At 38.6% G+C, this 10,679-nt stretch overlaps 1 protein-coding gene and 1 long non-coding RNA gene across 2 annotated transcripts; one reads left to right on the top strand and one right to left on the bottom strand.

Annotated features, from left to right (window-relative positions):
• The first annotated feature begins 1,059 nt into the window (after positions 1-1,059).
• On the top strand, positions 1,060-4,388 carry LOC148308932 (uncharacterized). The gene is made up of 2 exons (XR_015837612.1): positions 1,060-1,274; positions 3,279-4,388. It is a non-coding gene; the product is annotated as an uncharacterized LOC148308932 (long non-coding RNA).
• A 47-nt stretch (positions 4,389-4,435) lies between these two features.
• LOC148308931 (uncharacterized) lies at positions 4,436-5,917 on the bottom strand. The gene has a single exon (XM_088260876.1). The coding sequence runs from the start codon at positions 5,796-5,798 to the stop codon at positions 4,446-4,448; it is 1,353 nt and encodes a 450-aa protein (XP_088117002.1). The 5' UTR covers positions 5,799-5,917; the 3' UTR covers positions 4,436-4,445.
• Positions 5,918-10,679: the final 4,762 nt, after the last annotated feature.

The following is a 10,679-nucleotide window of genomic DNA, read 5'->3' as shown; positions in this document are numbered from 1 at the left end:
ACACGGAGTCCTGGTTCGAACTCTAATGTATGGAAGTGAAACATGGAGTTGGCAAAAGAAGGATGAAAGTAGACTGAATGCAGTCGAAATGCGATCTCTTAGAAGAATGTGCAACAAAACGATGTATGATAGATGTTTGAATTGTGAAATAATGAAGGAATGCAAAGCTGAGATAAGCATTATCGATAAAATTAAGAAAGGTGTGTTGAGATGGTTTGGACATGTAGAACGAATGAATGAGGAAAGAACGGTAAAACAAATTTATGAGGCGAATGTAATTGAAAAAAGGAGCAGAGGAAGGCCTAGAAAAACATGGCACGATCAGGTATGCCAAATACTTGAAAGTGGTCAGGTTAGGAGTCGTAATAATCGGTGGGTATGTATGAGGAGATGCATGAACGTGGAAGAGGCGAAGAATGTTTGCAAAGACAGAGTGGTGTGGTGTTCTATTCTCTCTGCCTACCCCTGCGGTGAAGCGGCGTGATGGTTAGTTAGTTAGTTAGGTAATTTGACAGTCACTTTGAGGCAATATCCTTCCCAATAATTACCTTATCTTAATTGTAAGCTGATTCGAATGCATACTTGTCTCGGGGCTCAAATTCGTATATATTAAATTCATTTAGATTAGATCTTAACAAGCGCGATATATAATATCGGGGTAATACGGCGTGCTACGGTACACGAGGCTCCCTTCCCGCGAATAACCGAGTTAATCCATGGCGATTCTGCCATTATCTCCGGAACGCATCTATCAGGATAATTTCCCTCTGAAATTATCGATCAAACCCTTTCTCTATGTCGAATTAGAAATCCTAATTAATTAGCGGGTTGTTAACTTGGTTAAAAACAAGGGTGAAGAATATGCATACTGTAAGGCGTTTTGTAAATGAGGCGCGATTTTAATTGTTTTGTTTGAAATAATTAGGAACTGTGTTGGTACTACCGTAAATTATTGGTTCTAAAATATTTTTTTACAGATTTTGGGTTATTGATTCAATACAGATTTCTAGACTGATTCAGATTTTTTGGTTTGGCATATGGCAACACTTTGGCAACACTGTTGATAAATTAGTCTATGATTGTTGCAATAATCTTTGGATTGTTGGGTTGGATTCCGCCATTCAGCTGTTAATTTAGTCTAGATTACTACATTACCTCGTGGACAATTACGACAATTATGGCGCTTTTAAGTTCGACACCGGCACGGCGTTGGAGTTTATGAAGATTTATGGTGAAACCATTTTGTGGCACCCAAAATACTCTCAAAGATCAATGTAAGTAATATTATCGTTACCTGTTTTGTAGATTTTAAATCTGAAAATTCGATAGTAATGAAGGTTCATTTTTAACGAACAATACCTATTGGATTCATCTGAAAATAACATTTTCATCGCAGGAATTCCATTCCGACACTTTGATACGGTATAATGGGCTTCCATCTTGGGCCGCGTGGTCGGCAATCATGTTGCTAATCTTTGCTGTATCCGCATCGGACGCTTACGGGAATTCAGTGCCGTAAAAGATCCATTTGTCTTGTTTTGAAGCCAGGACATATTTTTCCTCCGCTACATTCCCTTTTGTCCGCCTCCGTAGTGTAATGGTCAGCATGCTCGCCTACCGTTCTGGAGGTCCCGGGTTCGATTCCCAGGGGGGTTTAATAAATATAAGTGATTTTTTCACTGGACTGGTACCTGAAGTGGAGGGCTGATCACCTTTCCTTCGTGTGTAATCGATCGAGATAACACCGCGTTTATATGAAGCAATGCCCTATGCACCATTGGGGTGCGGTAAGGGATTATTATTATAATTACATTCCCTTTTAATATGCGTATTACCTCATGTTTCTCCACTCGTGAAATGGCCGCTCTCCCGAGCGTCCCAATTGTTCGTATTGGTAGTGTACGCGCATATCATACTTTAGGAGGTAGCGACTGTTTTGCCTAGAATGTTACCCATGAATCATATGAAATTATGGTTACTTTAAACATAAAGAGTAAATCCACTCACAAGTAGGTATAGTCTAAAAGTATGCACTAGCATCCAATACTGAAGATGGAGTAAGAGACAATGATTTTTTTTACATTCTTGCTGCGCTAATGTTGGCATTCATCATGGCGATTTGTCCACAGCCACCCTAAACCGTGCCAGTCCTACAGTGGAACCACTCTCTGAGCCAAGATACACCTTCCTATCCTGCGTTTGCCTTTCATTTTGCCTTGTAATGTCGCATGTATTACTTTGTATTACTTTTTCCTCGTAAAATGAACAAATTATTTTAACTCTTTTTTTTCTTCGTCATGTCTAACTTCTCTCCTTTTCTGTCTTAAAACATTTATTTTAGAACTATATATACGTATTAAATAAAACCTTATTTTTTGACATCTCATCAAATATGAAGAAGAATATGGAAATCTGGGCATTTACGGGGCTTACGACCGTCATAGGCTGGTTTAAGTGATCACTTTACACACGTGTAACATTCACTAATTCTACCCATTATTGACAATCACACTACTCAAATTGTTCAAATTGGACACACTCAAAATGTTGTAAATAAAACCTTTATGTATGAAAAACCCCACCTTGCTTGGATTGATACTAAGCGCAGGACTGATCACCTCGCCTTTGACAAATAAATAATCAAGATAACTCCGCTTTGGTTCGATGCAGTGCCATATGCACCATCGGGTCCAGATAAGGGTTCAAATAAAAAGAATAACCTTGAATGAATTTTATTTAAAAAAACTACCTCATTAATTTGAAACTGTTAGATTGCATTAATGGCGAATAAACAATTTCCAGTGTATTATTAAATTTAAAATATTTTTTATCTAAATGCTTGTTTTTATTTGATGACTTATCACCTCCGCATAGCGATTAATTCGCCTCGTATGATGATGTAACCCACGTTGTATTTTACATTTTATTTTACACTTTATTTTACACTGATTAATGTCCCGATAACTGTTGCGAATATAATGGAGACATTTTAGGTTATCTTCAAGTTGCATATGCACATAGTCTGTCTCATTACATAGTATACTGAGGGTCGGATGGCACGCTGTCTGATATAATTGGGGTCGGGGTTAGTGAAAAACCGCTCCACAACAATGTGTTAATACATCTCACTAATACAAGCAGAGTATCATGACTTCCTAGACCGTTACTGACATAATGACTCTATCTAATTATAAAGACCTTACAATTAGAATCAAGTGTGGGTTCAAAGGGGGAGATTTCTCATGCCATATGTTAAAGGTTAATTTTTGTATTTGCAGCTTTTAGACATCCTAGGGGTGTTATGAGAATGCTGGACTATGTGAAGGTCACCTTTTCTCCCGCGACCTCATCCACCCGAGGCACACACCTGGACATTGTCAGCCGCCAACGCAGCATTATGGGAATGCTGGACTAAGTGAAGATCAGCTTTTCTCCCGCGACCTCTTCCACCCCGAGGCACACACCCGGACATTGTCAGCCGCCAACGCAGAATTATGGGAATGCTGGACTATGTGAAGATCAGCTTTTCTCCCGCGACCTCTTCCACCCCGAGGCACTCACCCGGACATTGTCAGGTCCCACCAACGCAGGATTATGGGAATGCTGGACTATGTGAAGATCAGCTTTTCTCCCGCGACCTCTTCCACCCCGAGGCACTCACCCGGACATTGTCAGGTCCCACCAACGCAGGATTATGGGAATGCTGGACTATGTGAAGATCAGCTTTTCTCCCGCGACCTCTTCCACCCCGAGGCACACACCCGGACATTGTCAGGTGACACCAACGCAGGATTATGGGATTGCTGGACTATGTGAAGATCAGCTTTTCTCCTCCCGCGACCTCATCCACCTCGAGGCGTACACCTGGACATATTTTATAAGTTTAGTACCTTTTATTTTTTCCTTTGTAAACATGCTATTAACCTTGAATTCAAAATGATATCTTGGAGTAAAACTTACCCTTAAAATATTACCCTCTGGAGGAACAATTGAACTATCTCAATTCAGATTAAATTATTTAGTAAACTATGAGTCCTAGTGAGAGAATACACATGTTCAAGTATGTCTCTGTGTGAAGTACTATTATGATAGATCAGTGGTCGGCAACCTCTCGAGACACTGAGTAAAAAAAAATTCATTTGAAAAGCGGGTAAAATTTCTTTAAAAATCACAATTTTAAAGAAAAAAATTCTTTAAAAAAAAATATACTAGGTAAGTCAGGGGAAGATGCCTAATTTTTACTTTTCTTAGTGACTGGAGATCTACTAATGACCCTAACCTAAAATAAAAAATAACATTAAAAAAAAAATACTTTATTAACAGAATAGGGAAAAATAATATTAAAAATAGTAGTGGAACAACAATAAAAAAAACATTAAATAAAAAAACTTAAAATGCCATCTTTCCCCATTTCGTCGGGGTAAGATGCCACAAAGAAAAACATACTATGACTTGAAGCAAGTGTCACAAATATCCGGATTGGATGTGCATGTTTCATGGAGCCACTTTTTACATCGCACACAAGATATCCAATCAACTTTGAGACCATTTTTGTCAAAATAGTTCCCTTCGCAAACAGCACAAACGTTATCTGTTTCTTCTTCACTCACATCATCGTCAGAAAGACTAATAATTTCCGATATTTGAGAATCAGAATCCGTACTGATTGATGTTCGTTTCTTTGGTGGTTTTTTGATAACATGTTTTCCTTTCAATTTGTTTTCCTTCGATATACCTTTCTTTAGTATTGTCTTGTTAGCTTTGTTTTTCTTTTCCTCATATTTTTCTCTCTTTATTTGGCGTATTTCCGGTGATGTAATAACCGGTGCATGCTGTTTTCTAGAAGTTGTTGTCATTGGTTTGGATATGATAGGAATTGGTGAAATGTCTTCAAAAGATGTAGTAGAAGTTGAAGGATGAATCATGTGAATGTCTGAATTCGTTGAATCTTGAGGTGAATCAATTAATGAACGACTATCTGCAATTGCAAAAGCGTAATCAGGTATTGCCATTGGATCACAGGGAAATATTCCACAGGCTTTAAATCCTACTGCACCATTATTTACAGAAGCTGCTTGACTCCAAGCTTCATTTAGTAAAGATGGAAACTGGTATCTAGTTATTTTACGACCAGGATGATCACGAATCCAAGAAATACACGCTTTATTCCAATAGGATTTTAAGGGCTTGAAAAAGGACCGATCAAGTGGCTGCAACCACTGTGTTGTATGACTTGGCAAACACAGCATAATTATGTCATTATCGGCAATGAAGTCTAACAAACTAACGTCACTAATATGAGACGAGTGACCTTCTAAAATAAGTAGTACTTGTCCCGATTCTTTTCGTGGGATAAAATGATCTTTTATCCACAATGAGAAAATTTCAGCATTCACATACGCTGATTCAGGACTCATTTTGACGACAGAACCAGGTGGTAATCCGTCTTCGAACTCCGGTTTTTTGTTTTTTCCTTTATAAACAACATAAGGAGGAATAAAACTGCCTTCAGCATTACAAGCAATAATGCTAATAGGCTCTCCCTTTTCGTTGCTGGTTAGAGAATTTACATCTCTTGCACCTTTAGTGGCGATTACCTTTCCTGGTTTATTTATAAGTTGTAAACCCGACTCATCCATGTTATAAATTCTTCTTGGCTGTCTCAGTAAGTCATTTTTTGTCATTACGTCGAGCAAAATGTCAAAGTATGAATTTACTTCCTCGCGACACATTCCAGTGGATCGTGCTATCGAACGAGCTTGCGATACACGCATTCGAAGATTAGGATGCCTTTTCATAAATAGTTGGAACCAGTCGTACCCAGCAGTTTTCTTCTGAGAATTGAAACGGCGAGAAATACTATTCTTTTCTGCTAATGAGTATGCGAGTTTTCTAATTTCACCAATTGTAGGAGCAAACCCGTGTTTTTCAAGGGATTGTATATAGGCAACTAATTTTTCTTCATTTTCAGTCCCCAGAGTACCACACGGCCCTAAACTCCCCTTTTTAAGGTTGTTACTCTTAAAACGGCGTATAAGTGTCCTTAGTGGAATGTTATGACGTTTTGATATGTCATTCATACTTCCCGCTTTACTTTTTATATCTTGAAAAGCATGTTTAAGGTCATTTTCCGTCCATAAGGCCCTTGAAGACGTTCTAATGTATGTTCTCGGCATAGTTGTTCGTCTAAAATAAAATAAAAATGGTTTAAATAGTATTATTTAACAAATAAACTTTGACTAATACAATATTAAGTGATTAAAAAAGTATATATAAACACTTTACTAAACTATTTGTTCAAAATGGCTAAATGACTCATCAGTTCATTCATATCCTTTCTTGAGGACTTTTGTGAATGGCCTTTTCTTAATAGAATTTGATTATCCATTTCTTGAATGGTGTTTTCTTAATAGCATTTGATTACCCGTTTCTCGAATGGTGTTTTCTTAATAGCATTTGATTGCCCGTTTTCTCAAATTGCCTTTTCTTAATGACATTTGATTACCTGTTTTTCGAATTGTTAAGCACCTAATCCATCAGTTCACTCATATTAATTTTGGTGAACTTTTGTGGATATAAAGGATGTCTATAAGTTTCAGAGTAAACGGGTGAGTCGTGCGTAATCTCTGTCTCGTGTTCACATTGGTGCAGCAATTAGAATTTAACTTTGTTTTGATCGAGGGGAACGCGGCTTTGTGACATCGCCTCACAGAATACAGCGTGTGCCGCGCTAAGAATCATATTTCTTAGCAAGGCGCTTTGCATCAGCGTGTTGTGCTTCTGCAGAGTGAATAGTAACTTTTCGCAATGCGAGCATTTGTCACACCTATTCTCTCTTCCTTGTACCGTCTTATACCGACATTTGCCTTCTGTCTGCACCGGTTGGAAGTGTTTTTCCAGAGTGATACATTCATTCATCATGCGGGTGCATTCATTTTCATTTTGGAAAACTTTTGTGATTGCATTTTTTAATCAAGATAGCATGCTTTTCGACCTCGGGAATGAAGGAAATATTGCCCGTGAGGAGCACCTTTGCGTTACTTAGTACTTGACCGATTACGCCTTACCCATCAGTTCATTCATATCCTTTCTTGAGGACTTTTGTGAATGGCCTTTTCTCAATAGAATTTGAGTATCCATTTTTTGAATGGCCCTTTCTTAATAGCATTTGAGATTACCCGTTTCTCGAATGGTTAAGCACCTTATCCATCAGTTTACTCATATTAATTTTGGTGAACTTTTGTGGAAATAAAGGATGCCTCTAAGTTTCAGAGTAAACGGGTGAGTCGTGCGTAATCTCTGTCTCGTGTTCACATTGGTGCAGCAATTAGAATTTAACTTTTGTTTGATCGAGGGGAACGCGGCTTTGTGACATCGCCTCACAGAATACAGCGTGTGCCGCGCTAAGAATCATATTTCTTAGCAAGGCGCTTTGCATCAGCGTGTTGTGCTTCTGCAGAGTGGAAAACTTTTGTGATTGCATTTTTTAATCAAGATAGCATGCTTTTCGACCTCGGGAATGAAGGAAATATTGCCCGTGAGGAGCACCTTTGCGTTACTTAGTACTTGACCGATTACGCCTTACCCATCAGTTCATTCATATCCTTTCTTGAGGACTTTTGTGAATGGCCTTTTCTCAATAGAATTTGATTATCCATTTCTTGAATGGTGTTTTCTTAATAGCATTTGATTACCCGTTTCTCGAATGGTGTTTTCTTAATAGCATTTGATTGGCCGTTTTCTCAAATGGCATTTTCTTAATGACATTTGATTACCTGTTTTTCGAATTGTTAAGCACCTGATCCATCAGTTCACTCATATTAATTTTGGTGAACTTTTGTGGATATAAAGGATGTCTATAAGTTTCAGAGTAAACGGGTGAGTCGTGCGTAATCTCTGTCTCGTGTTCACATTGGTGCAGCAATTAGAATTTAACTTTGTTTTGATCGAGGGGAACGCGGCTTTGTGACATCGCCTCACAGAATACAGCGTGTGCCGCGCTAAGAATCATATTTCTTAGCAAGGCGCTTTGCATCAGCGTGTTGTGCTTCTGCAGAGTGGAAAACTTTTGTGATTGCATTTTTTAATCAAGATAGCATGCTTTTCGACCTCGGGAATGAAGGAAATATTGCCCGTGAGGAGCACCTTTGCGTTACTTAGTACTTGACCGATTACGCCTTACCCATCAGTTCATTCATATCCTTTCTTGAGGACTTTTGTGAATGGCCTTTTCTCAATAGAATTTGATCATCCATTTCTTGAATGGTGTTTTCTTAATAGCATTTGATTACCCGTTTCTCGAATGGTGTTTTCTTAATAGCATTTGATTGCCCGTTTTCTCAAATGGCATTTTCTTAATGACATTTGATTACCTGTTTTTCGAATTGTTAAGCACCTGATCCATCAGTTCACTCATATTAATTTTGGTGAACTTTTGTGGATATAAAGGATGTCTATAAGTTTCAGAGTAAACGGGTGAGTCGTGCGTAATCTCTGTCTCGTGTTCACATTGGTGCAGCAATTAGAATTTAACTTTGTTTTGATCGAGGGGAACGCGGCTTTGTGACATCGCCTCACAGAATACAGCGTGTGCCGCGCTAAGAATCATATTTCTAAGCAAGGCGCTTTGCATCAGCGTGTTGTGCTTCTGCAGAGTGAATAGTAACTTTTCGCAATGCGAGCATTTGTCACACCTATTCTCTCTTCCTTGTACCGTCTTATACCGACATTTGCCTTCTGTCTGCACCGGTTGGAAGTGTTTTTCCAGAGTGATACATTCATTCATCATGCGGGTGCATTCATTTTCATTTTGGAAAACTTTTGTGATTGCATTTTTTAATCAAGATAGCATGCTCTTCGACCTCGGGAATGAAGGAAATATTGTCCGTGAGGAGCACCTTTGCGTTACTTAGTACTTGACCGATTACGCCTTACCCATCAGTTCATTCATATCCTTTCTTGAGGACTTTTGTGAATGGCCTTTTCTCAATAGAATTTGATCATCCATTTCTTGAATGGTGTTTTCTTAATAGCATTTGATTACCCGTTTCTCGAATGGTGTTTTCTTAATAGCATTTGATTGCCCGTTTTCTCAAATTGCCTTTTCTTAATGACATTTGATTACCTGTTTTTCGAATTGTTAAGCACCTAATCCATCAGTTCACTCATATTAATTTTGGTGAACTTTTGTGGATATAAAGGATGTCTATAAGTTTCAGAGTAAACGGGTGAGTCGTGCGTAATCTCTGTCTCGTGTTCACATTGGTGCAGCAATTAGAATTTAACTTTTGTTTGATCGAGGGGAACGCGGCTTTGTGACATCGCCTCACAGAATACAGCGTGTGCCGCGCTAAGAATCATATTTCTTAGCAAGGCGCTTTGCATCAGCGTGTTGTGCTTCTGCAGAGTGGAAAACTTTTGTGATTGCATTTTTTAATCAAGATAGCATGCTTTTCGACCTCGGGAATGAAGGAAATATTGCCCGTGAGGAGCACCTTTGCGTTACTTAGTACTTGACCGATTACGCCTTACCCATCAGTTCATTCATATCCTTTCTTGAGGACTTTTGTGAATGGCCTTTTCTCAATAGCATTTGATCATCCATTTCTTGAATGGTGTTTTCTTAATAGCATTTGATTACCCGTTTCTCGAATGGTGTTTTCTTAATAGCATTTGATTGCCCGTTTTCTCAAATTGCCTTTTCTTAATGACATTTGATTACCTGTTTTTCGAATTGTTAAGCACCTAATCCATCAGTTCACTCATATTAATTTTGGTGAACTTTTGTGGATATAAAGGATGTCTATAAGTTTCAGAGTAAACGGGTGAGTCGTGCGTAATCTCTGTCTCGTGTTCACATTGGTGCAGCAATTAGAATTTAACTTTTGTTTGATCGAGGGGAACGCGGCTTTGTGACATCGCCTCACAGAATACAGCGTGTGCCGCGCTAAGAATCATATTTCTTAGCAAGGCGCTTTGCATCAGCGTGTTGTGCTTCTGCAGAGTGAATAGTAACTTTTCGCAATGCGAGCATTTGTCACACCTATTCTCTCTTCCTTGTACCGTCTTATACCGACATTTGCCTTCTGTCTGCACCGGTTGGAAGTGTTTTTCCAGAGTGATACATTCATTCATCATGCGGGTGCATTCATTTTCATTTTGGAAAACTTTTGTGATTGCATTTTTTAATCAAGATAGCATGCTCTTCGACCTCGGGAATGAAGGAAATATTGTCCGTGAGGAGCACCTTTGCGTTACTTAGTACTTGACCGATTACGCCTTACCCATCAGTTCATTCATATCCTTTTTTGAGGACTTTTGTGAATGGCCTTTTCTTAATAGAATTTGATTATCCATTTCTTGAATGGTGTTTTCTTAATAGCATTTGATTACCCGTTTCTCGAATGGTGTTTTCTTAATAGCATTTGATTGCCCGTTTTCTCAAATTGCCTTTTCTTAATGACATTTGATTACCTGTTTTTCGAATTGTTAAGCACCTTATCCATCAGTTTACTCATATTAATTTTTGGTGAACTTTTGTGGAAATAAAGGATGCCTCTAAGTTTCAGAGTAAACGGGTGAGTCGTGCGTAATCTCTGTCTCGTGTTCACATTGGTGCAGCAATTAGAATTTAACTTTGTTTTCACCTATTCTCTCTTCCTTGTACCGTCTTATACCGA

The sequence above is a fragment of the Brachycentrus maculatus genome, unplaced genomic scaffold (assembly GCF_059751285.1).
Source record: "Brachycentrus maculatus isolate JH-2025_06_01 unplaced genomic scaffold, ASM5975128v1 h1tg000144l, whole genome shotgun sequence".
Taxonomy (NCBI): domain Eukaryota; kingdom Metazoa; phylum Arthropoda; class Insecta; order Trichoptera; family Brachycentridae; genus Brachycentrus; species Brachycentrus maculatus.
The sequence above is the reverse complement of the archived record's forward strand: the minus strand, read 5'-3'. Positions and strand labels throughout refer to the sequence as shown.

What these genes read in the sequence shown, in the direction of transcription:
- LOC148308931 (XM_088260876.1), bottom strand. Translation starts at nt 5,798, where the DNA reads ATGAAAAGGCATCCTAATCTTCGAATGCGTGTATCGCAAGCTCGTTCG.